Source organism: Mustela erminea, chromosome 13 (assembly GCF_009829155.1).
Source record: "Mustela erminea isolate mMusErm1 chromosome 13, mMusErm1.Pri, whole genome shotgun sequence".
NCBI classification, from domain to species: Eukaryota; Metazoa; Chordata; class Mammalia; order Carnivora; family Mustelidae; genus Mustela; species Mustela erminea.
The window spans coordinates 35,975,558-35,996,134 of NC_045626.1; the positions used below are offsets into that span (position 1 = coordinate 35,975,558).

Consider the following 20,577-nt stretch of genomic DNA (forward strand, 5'->3'; position numbering starts at 1 on the left):
TTGGTTTAAAAAAAAAAACTTAGAAGGTCAATAGAATGTGATTGATTAAACTATACCAGAAATCTTTCTGCCCCTGAGTGGTCTTGTCAAGAAGAATGACTCAAAATGCAAAAGGGATTGCAATGACTGCCGGTCAGTCGCCTGCGTCTCCCTTCTCTTGTGTGACTGTGAGTGCAGAGAAGGTCAAAGCTACCGTGGTTTCTTCCAAGTATTTTAAGGTCTTCATGTACCCCCATATCTCTGTATCTTGGACAGTTTGGACTAGTCAGCAGGGACAACTGTCGCTCTTACCCGGCATCATCCTGGAAGCCTTCCAACTCGTCCCGCTGCTCTGCCAGGGTGGCCTCCAAGTCCAGGTAGGCGCCATTGTGGGAAAGCTGCAGTGTACAGTCATCCAGCTGCAAGAGAAAGAGCCTTTAAGCCCAGCCTGCTCCTGGGATGTGCACTTTGGATAGAGAAATCACTTCATGGGGCCCTCAGGTGTTTTTGAAAATCAAGCATGATTCTGAAATTCAGATCATAATTGGAAGAGGTAGCAGGTTCGTCCAAATCCACTGGGAGCACACAACACAGTGATCAGACAGCAATGACGCCTCTGAAGGGACTGGCACTGACAGGGTCCGGGGGACGGGGGAGGAGAAAGAGCCCTTTGACACCGGTGTCACTTTCCACTCTGAGGACTCCAGAAATAAGCCATGGAGGATTTAGGGAGTGGAAACCAAAATCACAATGCTGATGTGACCATAGATTAAGAGTCACAGAGTCTAAAAGGCAAACCTGGTGGGCAGAACGTGCCATTTCCTTTGATTTAGTGAAAAGCCTACTCCTTCAGATTCTATGGTCCTACCTGGTACGTGACAATTAGTAGTGGCTCAATAAACACTTTTTACAGTTGAACTGAAATGTTCTCTATCTGAATGACACCATATTCAAATTACAACATACCAAAGAAGACATTAGGTCTTTTTGTTACTAGTCTAACTTTTTTAAAAATTATTTAACACTGACATGCTCTTAATTATGTCCCATGCTTAATTCTAAGCATTTTACATAGATTACACCATTTGATTCTCACACAATCCCTATTAACTTCTATTGTCCTCCCCATGTTACGAAAACGAAGCTAAGACACAGAGAAAGACTAAGTTACTTGCCCAGTGTCACACCTGGGGAATAGTGGAGCTGGGATCTGGATGCTGGTAGTTTGTGTTGATCCCTAACTCTTGATCCCTATGCTGCTCTGTATCCTCTACATGGCCACAAACCTACGAAGGACTTGAAAATACCATGCTTGCAAAATGTAGTATGTGTCATGTGTAGTGTTCCAGTATAGCCAAGACCATGCCACAAGTTTGCCAACCCCGTTCCCTTTCCTTTAGGGCCCTGAGATCACACATCCCAGCCTTACAGCAGGGCTAATGGCCACGTAACTGAGGCCTGACCAATGGAATATGAGAGAAAGTTAAAAAAAAAAAAAAAAGGCCACCAACAGGCCTGGCCTTAACATCCCCACACACCTAGAGGCAGAGAAGCCGGAGGAGGACTCCAGAGTCTGGAAACCAGCAGAGTCCCGGCTAGGAGGAACTCTGGTTCCTGAATCCCTGCATGGAAGAGAGTATCCTGTTGCCAGAGTCTACTACACACCTTGGCTAGTTACAAGAGTACAAGACGTGAGCCTTTGCTGTGGCAAATTGTTAAGACTGTGAGGTTGTTACGGCCGTCAGCACTGTATGACATTTAGAATGATCGATACACTTGAAAATACAGGAAATTAAAAAAAAAAACCCACACACACAAGAAAATAATTTTACTGAAGATTAACATGATGAGGAAATCCAACTTCATGCTTCATTTCTTGGGCCATAAGTGTGGTGCTTAGTGTTCACCTACCCGATGAGTGATGGCTCTTACTCCAAAATGGCAGGAGATTGGGGGAAAACAAAGGCAAATATTTAGCTCCCTTAAAACATCTGGATAAGTGCCTGAAAATCCTCCCACTGTAAGTGGGATTTCAAACAAGGAATTGGTCTCTTTAGATGGAAAGGTTTTGCTTATTATCCTCAACAAGAGAAACATAGATCGCTGACTGGTTAGAATTGGCATCTGTAACAGGGGGCTAATTCTTGTAGAGACCCCGCAGTTCCTGTTTCTAGTTATCCTCAACAGAATGAAAGGAATTTGTGGGGGTTTTTTTTCTAATTATTTGTAAGAAATACCTAGCTAAATCATTTGAAGGGGTTAATCCCATTTGATTCACTTGTTTTATTTCTCTAATAACAAACCGCTCCGCTTAGCTACGAAAGGCACGCTGGTGAACGTTTCAGCATTCTTGCCTGGCGCTTTGCAGATGGATCATCTCATCTGAGAAAGCATTTAAACCCAATGGTCCCATTGGCCAAACTCACTGTCCTGCGGTGTAAAAGGTGCACCCCGAGTTTGGGGGGAACACGCAGGGGAGCTGCCTCCCCCAGCCTGCGGAAGCAGCCGACAGGAAGGATTTCCTGCAGAAGGCATCTCCTGGGCCAAGGGTCTCCTGCGGACTGAAATCAGGCTTGATTGTTCCTAGATGGAAAATTCCATGAGAAACCGAACCAGTTAACAAGTACACCAAACCATGACTCGTGCTGAAATGACTGCAGCTCAGGCTTGCTCCGACCCCCCGCTGAGGTGAGTAACTAAGAAAACTGACTCGATCTGTCCTGTTGATAGGACTAACACTGTTGCTTATTTTGCATGCCACCGATAATCAACAGACCAGAAGATGGGGATAGTGAAAGCCCTTCAGGCTGTAACAGTTCCTTTGGCCTCAGCCCCTGGAATCGCATGAGGCCAGAGAAAGAGGCTTTTGGATAAAGAGTTTCTGCTTCTCCTCCAGGGGGCCTGAGTCATTCCGAGGCTGGGGTCCACACTCGTGCCAGACAGAGAGGAAGTGCTGCTGTGGGCATGGAGAGAGGCAGAATGGGCACGTACGTGTGGTATAAATACTGCCGCGAAGGCCTATTTCAAGCACCAAAGTCACAGAGCATAGAGTTGGAAAAAGAGACACAGAAGCCCACCGGTGTATAGTATTTTCACCAGATACAAGAGATTTCAGACTCATGAGTAGCAGTACAACAGTTAGGAAGTGACATGTTTTGAGGATTTATTAGCTTTGTTTTAAATATAACTTATTTAATTGTATGTTTATATCCTTTACTTTTTAATAATGGCTACATTCAACAAGTAGCTCATAAAATTTCCCAAGAATGGACATGTCAGCACCTCCAGCCACCCAGGCCAACTCTGGCACACACCCCTCTGGTCCTGTCATGTCATTCATTGGAGGCACCCAACATGGAAACAGCAGGACCTGCATAAGAGGCAGAGGACCCTGTATGGGCTTTCCGTCCTCACCACCCCACCTAAGCCTTTGGTGGTCGCCTTAGCTGGGGCAGAGGTGGGGCTCCCTGGCCACCAGGAGATTGAGCCCTGTTCTTACCAGCAACTGTGGCCAGTTTACCCACCATGCGCAGCCCATACCTTCTGCTTTATTCTCAGGAGCCTGAGACGAGTACAAATATCCGGTTTTCCTCAACATTCACCAAGTATCAGCCTCAGCACGCTCTCGGCCAGCCCGGAACCACAACAGAACACCCCACAGTCTCCCTGGCTTCTAGCAACAGAATCCCAAAAGCTTAGCAGAACTGCCTGTTCTCATCATTCCTCTCCTCACATTCAGGGCATCATTACTACCCTTTCCCTAGTTCAATTTTAACAAAATTATATATCAGACACGGGCTGGGCACCAAGGAACACATAAACGCTTCCTCCCCTCAAAGATCATTTTATTGAGTAAATATAACACACAAATAGAACACAGAAGAGAATTAAAAGCCATTTAAACCAACTGTTATCATGTGTGGAAGTTCCTCCTCAGTCATATTCCTTCCCTATAATTAGCAGCCACAGGCTCCCGCGACCCAAGCATCCTCCATAAAAATGCCCCAGTCCTCCTTCCAGAAGAAAGGCCGCCATTTCTTCCAAACCCAGCGTCACAACCCTGCTTCCCTAATTAACAGATGGGCAATCTGTGCTCGTGTTAGTTAACTAAACCAGGGGAGATGACTACGTGCCTTTTAATCTGTCAGGAAGAATGTGTGGCGTCCTCACAGGAGAGCTATGGGAAGGGGGTCAAGGTCAGACGTCGCAGCGTTTAGTGAGCCGAGACGCGCAAGCACCACAGGGGTCCCAACCACACGCGCAGCCTGTGAAGACACCTCACGAGGCAGCGCACACACCTGCTCTATGCCACCACCCAGGCTCCCATCAGTACATGGGAGGTTAATATTTAAACCATCCCATGGGCCAAGGAGTCGGAAGAAAGGGCTTCTTTGCTGGAGGGATGCATGGAAACCATGAAAGCCCCTAAAGGAGGGTCAGCTTTAGGGATCACTTTAAAAGCAAATTGGTGAGTCCCCTCGATGCGTTCTCCAGTCCTGTGGGGATACCTGTTCCAAGAGAACGCACCATGCGAACAGGCAGTGAGTCAACGTTCATGCCGCCCGGGCTGTTCTAAACGGTCACACAGAAGTCTCCCAGCTTCACCTCCACAGAGGACGCAGACACCTACCTCCCTGCCCGATCAGCGCCCGACAGGGAACCTCCGTTCCTACTTCCACTGAGGCAACCCGATCCCCTCCCTTGGCCGCTCAAGTCAACCGTCTTCCTGAGTGACGTGAGGGCCCTGGAATTTCCTGACTCCGACAATTTTCACGTCGGCCCTGATCCCCTGGCAGCATGCTCCCCGCACTCTTTTCTTGGCTTTCCGTGCGGTGGCCAGGACCCTGCCGGGCACCGCAGGACATGAGACAAAGCGGGGAGCCCCATGGGAAGATACCGTTACAGGGCTGTTGCAGAGTGCGGCGGACAGGGAAGGCCAGCGGCGGTGACACTGGTGTGGCAGGGAGACTTCAGATCCGGCTGTGAACATGTGGCCAGGATTCTGGTGAGGGGGCAGGGTGCTCAGGAGGGGGTCGGCCACGGAGCCACAGGAGGGCTCCAGGACTTTGTGTCACCCCACCTCTGCATACCATTAAAGCAGGCCATCCACCCCTCACAGGTGGGCTCCACAAGGCCACTCTCAGGTTCTCTTGACTATTCCCACAAAGACAGGGCATTCAAAAAGAAAAGGCAGACTCACCATCCTAGGAGGGTTAAAAAAAAAAAAAAACTAAAACAAGGCTGATGTCACGTCTTGATTTCTATGTTCTTTTCTTTCCTTAATCCAGTGAAGTAGCATGCATGTTCCTGGGGTGGTTTAATGATTACCTTGGTTTGGCCAGTGGGTCCACAGTGATCCTTAGGCTAGGCAATAAAATAAATTTGCACGGAACCGTTCTATAAATATACACAAGGGCTATCCTTTAAGCTAATTTTGGTAATAGTTCAGAAGTGGGAACACATAGGATGATTTTCAAGAGAAGAAAAATGAAAGCTAAAATATCATTTGCTCACGTCGTTTGATTGGTTCTTCCCATCCTTGTATCTGCACAGCCTATAGTATGATTTTGTGGTTCCTTCCATCAACAGCTGGATTTTTTTCTCTACGCCTAGAATCCGGGTTGGCCAGTGTCTTGCTTTGGCTAATTGAGCAACACATGTGACATCGCAGAGACCTGAAAGGTACTTGTTCCCCTAGGGCTGTCCGCTCTTAATGCTCCTGGAACTCTGCCAGCACCGGAAGTAGCTGGGGATAGCCAGCCTTCATGACGTCTGTCGGTCTATTACTGCCCCTGTGACACCCTGCCAACTGCTGCACACTAAGGGAGGCCAACATGGGTCATCAGCCTCCAGATGATCCACCAGCTGATGACAGACACAAGAGAGCCCGGCAGATGTCAGCCAAACTGGCCCAAACCAGAAGAACCACCCAGTAGACCCACAGACCTGGGACCAACGTCATATGATTGTTGCTTTAGGTCCATTTCCCCTTCCCAGGGTCAACCACCTCACACCACCGCAGACATGCAGCCCCCAGGGAATTCAAGTTCACACTTAAGAGTGCTCAGCGCCTGGATCGGTCATGGGTGACAGGCTCTCATCCCCAAGGTGCCGCCGAACACACATGACATTGTCAGCTCAGTACATGAATGCCACCACAACGCCCAGTCCTCCGAGGCCACAGAGCAGGCATGTCCTTCCCCGAGTCCCTACCTGGGACAGAGGACAACAGCAGATGCTGGGCGGAAAGGCTGGGAGCATCAAGGAGTGGGAGAGTAGTCAGCTGAGAATCCCTCCCAGGGAGATAAGGAGGCAGCAGAAGGTAAAACAGCACATGGGTTGTGGATCTGAGCCCTTAGAGCACGTTCCATCGTCCCACTGTACAAAATGCACATTAAAAGATGAAAGCATGAAAATTCGCAAGATAGCACCTTCAAGCACAGGGCTCTTCTGACTGCACTGACCACACACAAAGCCAGCCCCACTATGGGCTCAGAAACAAAGCATGACTCTGGGTCCCATCTCTCTCCAGGGTAGGCTGACAGGGAGCTCCCTGGGTGGCCCCCTTTTAGGCTCATCCCAGCTCAAAGAGCAGTGAAAAGTGGACAGCACATTTGCATTCATTAGGTCTAAACACTACGCCTGTTTCCCCCTCAAATGGTGTTTCTCTTCTTTGGCAGCCACGAAGCTTATGGCTTCTTTAAACTTTGTGGTTCCTTCTAAAAGCAGCAGAGACAAGGAACTAGACATAGGTGACAAGCAAAAAAAAATAAATAAATAAAGTAGGAAAGAGAGCTTTCCAGTAAGCAGTGCCATAAGGTCCATCCACAATTTCTTAATAAAATCTGACAAAACCCAGGCTCAGCCATTCCAGCATCTATGGGCTCTGGTTCTCCCACAACCCACACAGACCACTGCATTGGGACGAGACAGAGGAGGGCATGCACATCTTGGCTGCCCTCTGCCATTTCCTAAGATGGGTAGTGAAGACGTGGCATGTGTTTCACTGTCCTTCAAACCATACAAACCTTTCACATTTATTCCTTGGTATATGTAATACATTTCATAATGAAAAATGATTTGTTTCATCTACCAGTCCATTTCCTTAGAGAAAAAACAAATGAAACGGATTTACATAATATCAGAAGAAAACGGATCCTACTGGCTAGCCCCAACAAACGTTACTCAAACTTTTAAATCCCTAGGTGCCCATTTAACTTCTTTGGAACAACGAATACATCACAGGTACTTTAATAAATGTTTTAGGGTAAAGTACAAGGATATTTTTGAAGATCCAGCATATATAAGTTATGAAATAATATGAATGCATTTACTTTGAAAGAGGCTAGATTTTACTTCCTTGGAAAGCTTTAGTAAGTTATGTTATTTGTGGCCACCAAATTCAGTGAGAGAAGCAATGCCCTGAAATTGATTTAGGCAGTTTCCAGGTTTCTATTTAAGTCAACAAAACCGTACAGCTCACCAACCAAAGGCCAGGGCTTCTGCCAAAGTCTACACGAAAGACAACGGCAAGATTTTTCCCATTAAGAGCTCAAGCCGAGGGGATGTGATAATCTGGTAAATATTTGAATTATTTTAAAAGACTTTTTTATCATTAAATAAATAACCAAGAACGCATTAACCTCTCTGAAAGAGGTTGGAATATCTGCTCGTGTTTACAGTTACCTTTTTCCATTTTCTGTTTCACTTCAGTCAATTTGAAAAACAGTATCAGTACTAAATTTCAGGATTATATATGATCCATTACAATAATCCATTCCTTCATGCCGGTTAATAATCCTTTCCTGTGCTCATTCTCTGTGACAGACACCATGCCATGTCCTAGGGACCCGACCACGATCAGGACAGCCCTGGCAGCACTCACGCCTGTACATGGGGCTGATCCCCAAACAGCTGGTCGTAGTTCAGGGAAATGAGAAGGACAGTGAGTTTGTGACCTTTGTTGTGTCTGTTGCGGTTTTCATTGTAGGACAGGTTTGGGGAGCAGGGAGCTAAAGGATGCAAAACCCCTTCCAGAGAAGGAGTGTGAGGAGTAAAGACTCTGAAAAAAGGAAGCCAAGGGCTCTGGAAAAAAAGATATCCTGGCCGCAGGAGAGTTTAGGCTTGATTCTAGGGCAATGGGAAGCCATGCAATGGTTGTAAAGGGACGCATGAAGGACCAGCTTTGCAATGTGGGGATGGAAGGGAGAAGACAAATGAAGAGGCCAGGGAAGGATTTGAAGGGGGGTTGGACAATGGTGAAAGCTGTGGGAATGGAGAGAAAGGAGAGAGAGGGCTGATTCATGGACAGAAAGGAGAAGGGAGAAGGCAAAGCAAGAGGGACATGGGGATTGATCAGATGCAGGGGTACCCAAGAGAGAGAAGCAAAATCTTGAGTTTCTTCTTTGAGCAAATTAATATCTATTGGTGATACCTTTTACAAACATGAGAAACATAAGAAGGAAAGCTCTTGTGGGCAGCAAGACAGGATAGAATTGGGGGTTTTGTTGTTAACACGTTACACCTAAAACAAGAGGAGACACTAAGAGAAATCTACTAAATCTAGAAAACTACCAGTTTGGGGGTTCAGGTGTAAATGCAAACATGGCAGTTGAAGTCTCACAACCGTACTGGTATATCTAAGGATAACAGCTAACTTTTTGTATCTTGAAGATCTAGAATTGTATCTCCTTTTCATTCCTGATATTGCTAATTTGTGCTTTCTCTTTTTCTCACGGTTTAGGGAAGGCCCCTCATTCATTTATTATTCTTTCCAAAGGAAAAATCTTTTCGTTATATTGCTTTTACACCATTTTAAGTTTTTTTAATCTCATTAATTTCCTTCCTTCTACATTCTTTGTGTTTGATATGCTGCTTTTTTTCTAGCATCCAAGATCTTATGATGGTCAGTCTTTTCTCTTTTCAATTATGTGCATTTTAGACTAAAATTCTCTTCGTCAGGTTTAGCTACAGCCCACAATATCTGATATGCCATATTTCATATTTTTATTATCTTCAGTCCACAAAATTTCCTAAATTCCACTGGGATTTCTTCTTTGATCCATGGGTTATTCATAAATGTATTCCATACTTCCCAAATATCTGAAGATCTTCAAGTAGGGGCGCCTGGATGGCTCAGTCGGTTAAGTATCTGCCCACAGCTCAGGTCATGATCTCAGGGTCCTGGGATGGAGCCCAGCATGGGACTTCCTGCTCAGTGTGGAGCCTGCTTCTCCCTCTCCCACTGCTTGTGCTCTCTTGTTCTCTCTCTCAAATAAATGAATAAAATCTTTCTAAACAGATCTTTAAGTATCTTTTCTATTGTTGATTTCTAGTTTAATTTTTCTGTAGTCAGAAAATATATTCTGTATGACTTTAATTCTTTGAAATTTCTCAAAACTCACCTATGGCCCAGTAAATGGAATGGATATGTCCTCAATAGCCACAGTGTGTTAAGTGGGATTCTCAGCTTTCTATCCTCACTGCTTTTAATAACGTGCCCGTTCTATAGAGAGGCGTATTAATCACCCACTACAGCTGTGAACTTCCTTTTTCCTTTTAATTTGGTCAATATCTAACTGATTGATTGCTATTTCCTAGTAGCCTGACTCTCTTAGGAGTATGAGATTCCCTCCTTATCTCCAGGAATGTTACTGACCTTAAACATGACATCATCTGTTGCTAGGACAACCAGACCACTTTCATTAGGTTAGCACCACATGGTTTACCGTCTTCCCATCTTTCACTTACAACATTTGGGACATATATATATATATATATATATATATATATATATATATATATGAAGTGTCTCTTTTAAGGAGAACATAGTTTGGGTTTTTTTTAATCCACTTTGTCAATCTAAGTTTTTTAATACAAGTATTTAATCAAAGTCTGTTAACCTAAAGTGATTGTTGCTATTTAGGTTCAAATCTACACATTCTAGTTTCCCTTTTCCTCCTTTTTTGCCGACTTTTGGATCAATCTCCTATTCTTTATTACTCCATATATCCTTTTTATTTTTCTATTATTGTATTTACTCTTAGGTACCCACCTGTGTTAATTCTTTCAGTAATTTACCCTACAGATAATCACATGGCTTCCTGAGTCAGAAGTACCTACTAAAAATGAACATTATCACTTCCCAGACAATTTAAGGGCACTAGACCATTTTAATATGGTCTATACATTTTGAGATATTAGGAAACGTATTTCGAGCCCTGTGACATGGTATTATTTTGAGCAGTCAGTATTCATTTAAATTTATCCACACATTTACCTTTTCTCTTGATCTTCATTCCTTCCTGCATTTCTGTGCCACTATCTGTGATAATGTCCTTCTGCCTGAGGAGCTCTCTCTATTATTTCTTTAGGGAGCGTATGCTGGCAAAAAATTTCTTCAGCTCCTATTTTCTGGAAACATCCTTACTTTACCTCCATTCTTTCGGTAACTTCTTTACTGAGATACAATTCATATATCCTCTAACTCATTTAGAGTGTACCCTTCCCCAGCTTGTAGTATATCCACAGAATTGTGCCTCCATCACAACAATCAATTTTAAAATATTCCCATCACCCAAAAAAGAAACCACATATCCATTAGCTGTAACTCCTCATTCCCACAATCACACCCCCATCTAGCCCCCAGAAACCACTAATCTACTTTGTCTTAAAAGATTTGCCCATTCTAGACATTTCACATAAATAGAATCACACAAATGTAGTGATTTGTGGCTGGCTTTTTTCACTTAGTGTAAAGTTTTCAAGGTTCATCCATATTATAATATTTCATTCCCTTTATTGCTAAATAATATTCCACTGCATGGATATAGCAAACTTGATTTACTCATTGTTCAGTTGATAGACGTTGGAATTGTTTCCACTTCTTGGCTAATATGAACTACCATGAACATTTCTGTATAACTTTTTATATAGACATATATTTTCACTTGGGTACACTTTTTAAGAAATTGCCAGACTGTTTTCCATACAGGCTACACCATTTTACATTCCCACCAGTGATGCATGAAGGTTCCAAATGGCCCATAATTCCACCAAACACTTGTTTGCTTCTAGATTATAGCCATCATCATGAATGTGAAGTGGTATCTCGTGGTTTTGATTTGCATTTCCCTGATGGCTAATGATTGTATCTTTTCACATATTTATTATTGGTCATTTGGGGATCTTCTATGGAGAAATGGCTATTCGAATCCTTTACCCATTCTTATTGGATTATTTCCCTTTTTGTTGTTGAGTTATATATTCTATATACAAGTCCCTTTTTGGATATGTGATTTGCAAAATATTCTCCCACCCTGTGGGCTGTCTTTTCACTTTCTCCAGGTTGTCCTTTGAAGCACAAATGCTTTTAATTTTGATAAAACACAATTTACTTTTCTTTTGTTGTACTTTTGGTGCCATATCACCTTCTCTCTGAAAGATTTTTTGGGAGGATACAGAATTCTACAATGGCAATTATCTTCTTGGAGTACTCACAAATTGTGTGCTCCGGCCCACATCAGCTCAGGTGAAACATCAGCTGTCAATCTTACTGTTGTTCTTTTAAAGAGAATCTAATTTCTCTTAATGTTGTCTTTGCCATAATTTCCATTGGTTTTCCTATGAAGTGCTTATGTTTGGTTTACCTAGAATTTATCTTGCCTGAGGTTTATAGCACTTCTTGAACTTGTGGCTTACCATCTTTTTTTTTTTTTTTTTTTTTTTTTTGGTCATGGAAAATCTTCACCATATCTCATCCAATATTGCTTCCACCCCATTTTCCTTCTCCCATTCTAGGGCTCTGATGCCTGTATTTTAGACACATGTACCCTATGTCTATTATGCTCTTTTCTTCATTTTCCATTTTGGCTCTCCACAAATTGGTTTTCACATCGTCTACTGACTTATATTCCAGATCATTTAATTTTTCTTCATATGTGTCTAATTTTCAGTTGAACCTATCTATTCCATTCTTCATTTTTGTATTTTTGGTTTTTACAGTTTCTATTTACTTCTTTATATTGTATACCCCTGATTTGTCTTGTTAAAATTCTCCACCTTTTCTATTTTTTTAAAGTATTTATCATAATTGATTTAATGATCATGTCTAGCATCTACCCCACCTAAGATAGTTCTCTGATCCAAGTCTCTGGATATACCATGTATATTTATTGATTACAATAATGGTTTATGAAGAAACTTCAAAGCTCTGGACAATTTCTTTCTCCAGAGAGGATTTTCCCTGGCTTCTGGCAAGCTGTAGGAGTACATCACCATCATCCAATCAAGGATTGGGCTCTTAGAACTGGGTTTCCCTCTTTGCAGACCTAATTTGTTTTCAGCTAACCCTTACTTCTAGGTGTAATTTTTAGGGGTCTCAACTGAATGGATGGAGTATTTATTAAGATTTATCTACCTTGGTGAGCTCCGAGCTCTGTTTTCTTCTTCCCAGCACTATGAAAGTGCTAACAGCTTTCCCTGACTTCTCAGCCTCCTCACGGTCACTTTCTGCTTGCCTTCATAGTCTCTGGACCTGCCACTGATGAACTGATGAGTGCATCAAGGTGAAAAACAACTTGAATGTCAGGATAATTGACTTTGACCTCAATGACTCTCCCTTCTCTCTGTGATCTTGGCTTCCCAAGTTCTGCCTGCCTTGGGAGCTTCTCTGATGCCTTCAAGAAGATATTTTTAGGACTCTGTCTATGTTACCTGCTGGGATGGTGGGCAGTGGAAGTCACTGGGCAGGCAGGGTGGTAGGAGTGTGGGGAGCCCACAGCAGAGAACCAGTCCTGGGGAGGTTGGGAGACTGAAGCAGGCAAAACCACATATAAGCAGGGGCTCTAAGCCCCCATAGCAGGCTCTATTGTCTCAATAGTCTTCATTTAAAAGACAAAAGCAAACATAAAATTATTAAGAATCTCAAAAGTGTTTTAAGGGGCATCTGGGTGGTACAGTCAGCTAAGTGTCTACCTCTTGGTTTCAGTTCAGGTTTTGATCTCAGGGTCATGAGATAGAGCCCCAGATCGGGCTCCACACTCAGCATGGAGTCTGCTTAAGACTCTCTCGGGGCACCTGGGTGGCTGGTCATTAAGCGTCTGCCTTCAGCTCAGGTCAGGATCCCTGGGTCCTGGGATGGAGCCCCGCATCAGGCTCCCTGCTTGGTAGGAAGGCTGCTTCTCCCTCTCCCACTCTCCCAGCTTATGTTTCCTCTCTCACTGTGTCTCACTCTGTCAAATAAATAAATAAAATCTTAAAAAAAAAAAAAAAAGACTCCCTCCCTCTGTTCCTATCCCCATGTGCACAAGCATGTATACACATTCTCTCTCTCTCTCTCCCTAAAATCTTTTTAAAAAATTTTTTAAGATTTTATTTATTTATTTGACAAACAGAGATCACAAGTAGGCAGGGAGGCAGGCACAGAGAAAGAGAGGAGGAAGCAGGCTCCCTGCTGAGCAGAGATCCTGATGCAGGGCTCGATCCCAGGACCCTAGGATCAAGACCTGAGCCGAAGGCAGAGGCTTTAACCCACTGAGCCACCCAAGTGACCCCCCCACCATTTTTTTAAAAAGTGGTTTTTTTTTAAGATTTTATTTATTTATTTGACAGAGATCACAAGTAAGCAGAGAGGCAGTCAGAGAGAGAGAGGAGGAAGCAGGCTCCCTGCTGAGCAGAGAGCCTGATGCGGGACTCGATCCCAGGACCCTGAGATCATGACCTGAGCCGGAGGCAGCGGCTTAACCCACTGAGCCACCCAGGCGCCCCTAAAAAGTGTTTTTAAAGGTGCTTTTCTCAATTTTTTTTTATTATGTTATGATAGCCACCATATAGTAGTACATCATTCGTTGTTGATGCAGCGTTCCATAATTCATCGTTTGCCTATAATACCCAACGATTCCATGCAGTCCGTACCCTCCTTAATATCCACCACCAGGTTCACCATCCCCCCACCCCCTTCCTTCTAAAACCCTCAGTGTTTCCTAGAATTAAAAGGTGCTTTTTTTTTTTTTAAGATTTTATTTATTTGACAGAGATCACAAGTAGGCAGAGAGGCAGGCAGAGAGAGAGAGAGAGGAAGGGAAGCAGGGTCCCCGCTGAGCAGAGAGCCCGACGCAGGGCTCAATCCCAGGACCCTGAGATCATGACCTGAGCCGAAAGCAGAGGCTTTAACCCACTGAGCCACCCAGACACCTCTAAAAGGTGCTTTTTTAAAAGCAGAGCCTTAACGCCCAAGTACGGGGCCCTGTATGACAACACTGGTGGCACACCAGTGAAAGCCTTCCTGGGACCACCCCTTAACTCTGCCTCATGGGCTGTGGGCTATGAGCCAGAACAGTCTGGTTGACCCGCCAACTCCACTGATCTGCTCGTATTCTCCAGCGGCACAGCCTACAGAACATGGTTTGGGTGCACAGACTCTATGCCCAGGGTCTCTGCTAACCCTAGAACAGTCCTTCTTAAACTTCTGGGTGCATAATAACCTCCAGGAACATGTGTCTGAGAGGAAGCTCGGGGTCATACCCCATTATTCTAACGCTGCGGGTCTGGGCAGGCGGGGCTGACACTGCTCACTTCCCACCAGCCCCAGGTGATCTGATGCAGGGGCCTAGAACATGCCTTAGAACAGGGCCCAAAGACACCATGCTAACTCCCGGGTTGGGCTGGTGGAGTTTCAGGATAGGCTGAGGGCCGAGAGCAGAGACTCAGCGGGGAGGGAGGGGGCCCCAAGCCCTCTGCATTTTTTGGAAACTTGCCCTCTTCACCTGTCCCCAGCAGCTCCTTCCTACTCCACCCCATCAGTGTGTGTGGTGCTCAGGTGGAGCCAGGGGGTCTTGGGGTCCAAGTGGGGGGGGGGTATTAACCCCATGCCCCAGAGAAGCTATCCTCTTATCCTAGGAAAGCAGGCACATGGGCCAAGGATCCAGCTCCTCCTGGTGTGTGTGCCATAAACACCCAGGAGCAGAAGCCACACCTCAGGGGAAGTCCTGCTGGCCATGACTGCGACTTCTAGGAAGAGCTTTCAAGAATACTAGAGGGGGAGCAGCCTGCCAGCCAGGAAACCCTAAATACCCCAGTCACTCCACAGCACCCCCAAAGGCAGCCTGTGAGGGGAAAAGAAAATCAGCCACAGAGTCAAGAGACCGGGTCTCTAGATCTACAGCTGCTGCCAAGCCAGCAGCAAAACCTGGAGCCGGCCAGTTAGCGCTTCCTGTAAAACGAGGGAGCCTGGCGGACGGCGGCGTACACCCAGCTTGGCCTGCATGGCATTTTAAAGTATTTCTGGTTAATTGCCAAATAGTTCAAAGAGGTTGTACATATCCTTCCAAGTTTCCAGCTTCTCCTGCAGAATGCGAAAGTCCAGATGCCCTGGACCATCCCTTCCAGGCCCAGGGAGGCTGAGCTGAGCAGCACCCATCCCTTATTTGGGGTACAGGCTCTTCTGGTCCCCTGGGCTACCTGCCCACCTGACTCTCTCTTTCCATCCTCCGTCTGAACCCTGGCTCACGGGATGCCAAGGTCCTTTTTCCTCAAATGCTCTCTGATGAAATGTGCAGTTTCTTCATTGAGTTTCAACCATGCAGAACACTAACGTTCTCTGCCTGACACATTCTCAAGAACCAGAGGGTTTCAAAATCAGTAGTGTGAAATCAGCAGACTATTTGACTCTACTCTGTTCCCTTAGTAACTCATTAACTATGTGACCAGACAGCCCTCGGTTAGTGAGCGGCCGGAACCCCTCAACAAAACACTCTATTCCTTAGCAACTCACTGGGGTTTGGGCCACCTTTAGCATACTCAGCGTCCCAGGTTCCCAAGTCAGCATCCACTGCTCCCCTGTTTCTTCCTTCCTGCTACCGTAGCAAACACGAGTTGTTCTCCTGAGCTGCCTGATGCCCCACTTCTGAGGGCCCTGCCTGGTGACGACGACTGCCGCCACTTCACATGACAAAGTATAGGGCTGGGGAGAGCTGTGGTTAAAGCCTGGGCCCTGTACTCCTGGCCACAACTTTTTAAATCCAATTTCAAAATCCACAGGCATCTATGAATGTCTAAATCGCTACCATAGTTAATTTAAAAAACAAAAACAAAACAAAACCAGACCCTGACTCTGAGCAGAAGACACGGGACTCTCGGACAGATCTCTCCTGGAGCTTCCGGCCTCTGTAAGACCACCGTCCCAACAGCCATGTGCAGGGAAAGCCCAAAATATGGAAGTACTTCCATGCAGGATGCTGCTTGCTTCAAGTAACGTTTCCCTGAAAAACCCCAAACATGTCATCTTTAACGAGTATTTGGTAAATGGCCGTAGAGAGGAAAGTCACCTCCTCTTCTGGGATTATTCACATTATACAGCAGCCTGGGCAGGACCAGCACCGGTAACCAGGTCCAGAGCATTCGGGGACTGCACTCTTGATGGAGACTGTGCACTTCTGGAACCGAAAATAAAAACCATCAGGACACGATTCCAGTCGTGTTCGTTCCAGGTTAGCTCACTGGAGGGTCTGGAGAATCCGACTATTCATACACAAATAATTTTCAATCTATGATTGTTCAAGATCAAGCTTTTAGAACCCATGAATATTTTTTAACATAGCATATATTTTCCGGTGAGTAAAAATCCACTTTGAGCTTTTGAATTTGTAGATTCAGAGGAGTCATAGGTCATCATCCTTTGGGATCTGGAGATACTCTGCCACTGAAAAGTATATGACAGTGTTGGCTTAAAAAAAAATCAAAATCAAGGGGTGCCTGAGTGGCTCAGTTGGTTGAGCAACTGCCTTCAGCTCAGGTCATGATCTGGGAGTCCCAGGATCGAGTCCCACATCGGGTTCCCTGCTCAGGGGGAGTTTGCTGCTTCATCTGGCCTCTCCTCTCTCATGCTCTCTCTCACTATCTTTCATTCTCTCTCTCAAATAAATAAATAAAATCTTTAAAAAAAAATCAAAATCAAAATTTTCTTCAGGTCCCAGAAACAGCTGCAGTAGCTTCAGATAGAAGAAGCTTGTCTACAACAGGACTCCACTCGGGTCCCTTTCTGATTGAACACTCAGGTAAAGGGACTCTGGTGTTTGTGGGAGAAAAACCTCGTAACTACTGTTTTCATGGAGGAGCACATGTGAGTGCATTTGCCTGCTTATTTTTTTAATCCACCTAAACGAGAATGTCTTAGGGCCACCTCACAGTCTGGCTGTCAGGCAGACAGTAATCATTCCCAGATGCTCAAGAGAAAAGCTCTGGCCAAGCAGACACTATAGCACCAGATGTGTCTGGTGTAGGAACATGTCCCGTGTCCTATAAGGCTGCCTCTAACCCTTAGGCAACTCTTGCAGTGAGATGCCCAGATCGACATGTGAACAGACATGCCAGGGGGTCACACACACCTTCATGCACCCTCATGAAGAGTGATAGCTGGACAGGCAGGAACCATTCATGCCTTAGGTCCCATGTGCTGACCCCTTCAGAGCCATGGCTCCGTAGCTACAGCGCTCCGTAGCTACAGCGGAGCACAGAAGCGTCCAAGTTCCCACCTGGCTGGAGGACAGGAATGGTGATGTGTGCAAGGCAGCCGTCTCCCTGAGCCAGCGCTAGCAAAGCCGGACAAACAGGGCAGAGTGTACTAAAATGAAATGCTGGACGGCACTAGAACCTTGAGACTGTAAGTCCAAGGTCACAACTATTTCTACTAGGCGATGCCCATGGGCATCCCTGAGCCCACAGCAGGTCCAGCTGCTCCTGAGGCCAAGCAGGGTGGCAACGTGCCTCAGACACAGCTACAGAACAACAGGGCACCCAGCCAGGGGTGCTAGGCCGAATGGGCTAAAGGTGGATTCTGGAATGCTTCGGACGGCCTCTCACCAGCTGCTGGAGCTCCGTATAGGATTAATTCAATTAGTCGCTAGGCTCTGAGCCAGAGTGGCAAGCAGGAAGGTTCCCTCTCTCTCCCCCTCACCAGCCCCCTCTCATTCCTACTGGTGAATTCTAGTAAAAGCTACAATCATGGGGCGCCTAGGTGGCTCAGTGGGTTAAAGCCTCTGCCTTCAGCTCAGGTCATGATCCCAGGGTTCTGGGATCGAGCCCCACATCAGGCCTGCTCCGCAGGGAGCCTATTCCTCCCCTCTCTCTGCCTGCCTCTCTGCCTACTCATGATTTCTCTCTCTTTGTCAAATAAGTAAAATCTTTAAAAAAAAAAAAAACAAAAAAAAACAAAAAAAGCTACAATCGTGTCATTGATTACAGTTCTCAGAATAGGTCAGAAAGTGGGTTTCCTGGTACGGAGGATCTCAACCAGGCCTGGGCGCTGCGTGCGGCAGTTTCCCCCAGTTTCCCAGCCCTTGGGAAGGCCAGGCTGTGCTGGTTTCAGATAGACATTATGGCCAACACACCAAGACTTAGTAGCCACAAAGAGCTCAACCCAAAACAGCCTTGATCTACCTCTGTAATACACGGGGACTCCCACTTCTAGAAAGGAGACAATATCTTACAGTAATAGAGAATTCTTAATTCCTTCTTTTGTGTCCTGAAATCCTTCCTGAACCCCTGCTTTATGCAAGACCTGGTGTTTGCTATTGTTTAAAGCATGACTGCCTTCTCAAAAACAGGTCATCTGAGTATCGCTACTTCTAGAACAAAGCTGAATGACCCCCAGAGAATGTGCTCATGTCAGTGTCAATCTTTTGGGCTTCTGTATATTTTTTGATTTTTTTTTCCTAATGAATGTATTATTAAAATGTAATCAGTAAAAAAAACACTATTTTTTTAGTACACGCAGAGTGGAATTCACTAGGTGGGGGCATGGCCAGGATTCTGCATTTCTAACAGGAGCCTGTGGATGCTGGTGTTTCTATGGGAAGACCATATACAGTGAAGGTCTGAGAGGGAGAGATGGAAAGAGACAGAGAGATAAAGGGGAGAGGGGAGGCAGGGTGGGAAAGGAGGAGGAGGAGGGACGGAGAGGGAAGAGATAGAGCAAGCTTCATCAGGAGAGAGAAAGTGCACCTGTCCAGAGTTGGGGGGAGGGGAGGGGTCAGGCAAGGCATCATGAAGGAAGGAATATATGACTATGGCCATGAATATGGATGTGATTTCAAAAGGCACATAGGAAGAATGGAGGGGTGGGTAGGGATGAAGTATTGGAAGTTAAAGAAAGAGACAGAGAAGAAACCACAAACTGCACTCGTGCTGCACTAAGGCAACTGTCCATCTGGTCTGTCTACTGGGTAGGGCAGTACCCAGTACCCAGTATAGGCATCCCAGTACAGGAGCATGTAGAGTCATCTGGGGGCTTCTCACAATACAGAAGGCCAGGAGCCACCCCCAAGGATCTCCCGATCACTGACAGAGGGGCAATTTGCACATCTAACCACTCCCCAGGTGTTGCTGAAGCTGCTGCTCCAGGGACCAGGCTTTGAGAACCGCTAGGATAGGGTTTGTCAAAGACAAAGGATTCTGCCCCACTCCCACCCACACTACATTCCAAGGAGGAAAATTGAATTGTCTCAAAGAGTGGACAGTTCCCATCCGGAAGTGGCAATGACCACTCATGTTAGAGTCTGCCAAGGCAAAGATGGGCACAAAAGGGTACAATCATCCATCCCTCGGGACAGGCTTTCCAGTGGGTTTGAATCCATCCCACCAAGTTAAGTGAGGACCACATGGAAGCCTTTCGGTCTGTAAATGAGCTCCCAGGGAAGAGCTGAGTTGGCAAACAGCCACCCCTCCACGCCAGCCGGTCAAGTGTTCTGAGACTAAGTTATCTTTGCCCCACAGCCATCCTCTCCAAGACGAATCTTCCTCCTTCCCTCCTCTGGCAAGTAATAATTGGGCCCTGAGAAAGTCTAGAAAGTCAGGTCTCACAGACAGAGTCCGAGATCTTCTGGGGCCGACCATGAGGTAGGCCTGGGGCACCAGCAACTCACCGAGGCCTGGTGGGTGAGCCTAAGTTCCAGAAAGGTTGCCCTTGGCTAAGGACAGCGTGGGCAACAGAGACACAAAGAGGTTAAGAAACCTCTGCCTTCAAAACACCCACATGAGCCAAGAGGCATCACCCCAGGGAACAGACTGGCTCCGTCCTGGGCTGTGCTTTCCAACCACACGGCAGAGTCTGAGGGGCCAGTAAAGCCTGTAGAGGCCAGAGCCCACCTAGGATCAGGGAAGTCAGGCTGTCCAGGCGCTCCGGCCCAGGCAGACAGGGGCCTAAGGCCTCGGTCCTTCCAAAACTGCACCTGGCGCCTCACCCTTAAAGACACGGCCACCCACCTCAGCTGAGGCCAAGAGTCGGGTCCAGCCCTCACAGCATCGGGCTGAACCTGCCCTTGTGCCCAAAGTGCACCAATAATGAGAGATTCTTTCCAGGAGCTGGCTGAGCTGTCCCTGGAGAGTAGTTTGGGCCTGCAGAGACACAAGTCCGGCAAGCATTTTGCGCCTGCGGTTGGCCTAAGAGAGAGAGGGACTGGGGCATCCTCTGTGAGCCATCAGAGAGGCCACTGGCCCAAGCCCAGGACATCAGGTCAAAGTCATAAAGCATGCCTCTCCCAAGGGAGCTCGTTTCCTGACACACGCACAATCCCAGGGCCGCAGGCCTGTGACAGGGGTCAC

At 46.2% G+C, this 20,577-nt stretch overlaps 1 protein-coding gene across 10 annotated transcripts in view; it reads right to left on the reverse strand.

Annotated features, from left to right (window-relative positions):
- Positions 1-20,577, reverse strand: part of FHOD3 (formin homology 2 domain containing 3) — a 461,736-nt gene that overhangs the window by 402,006 nt on the left and 39,153 nt on the right. For all 10 annotated transcript variants that reach the window (XM_032310983.1, XM_032310980.1, XM_032310982.1 and 7 more), the window contains exon 2: positions 292-398. In XM_032310983.1, the coding sequence (XP_032166874.1) occupies positions 292-398 (107 nt within the window). The remainder of the gene's footprint in view (positions 1-291; positions 399-20,577) is intronic.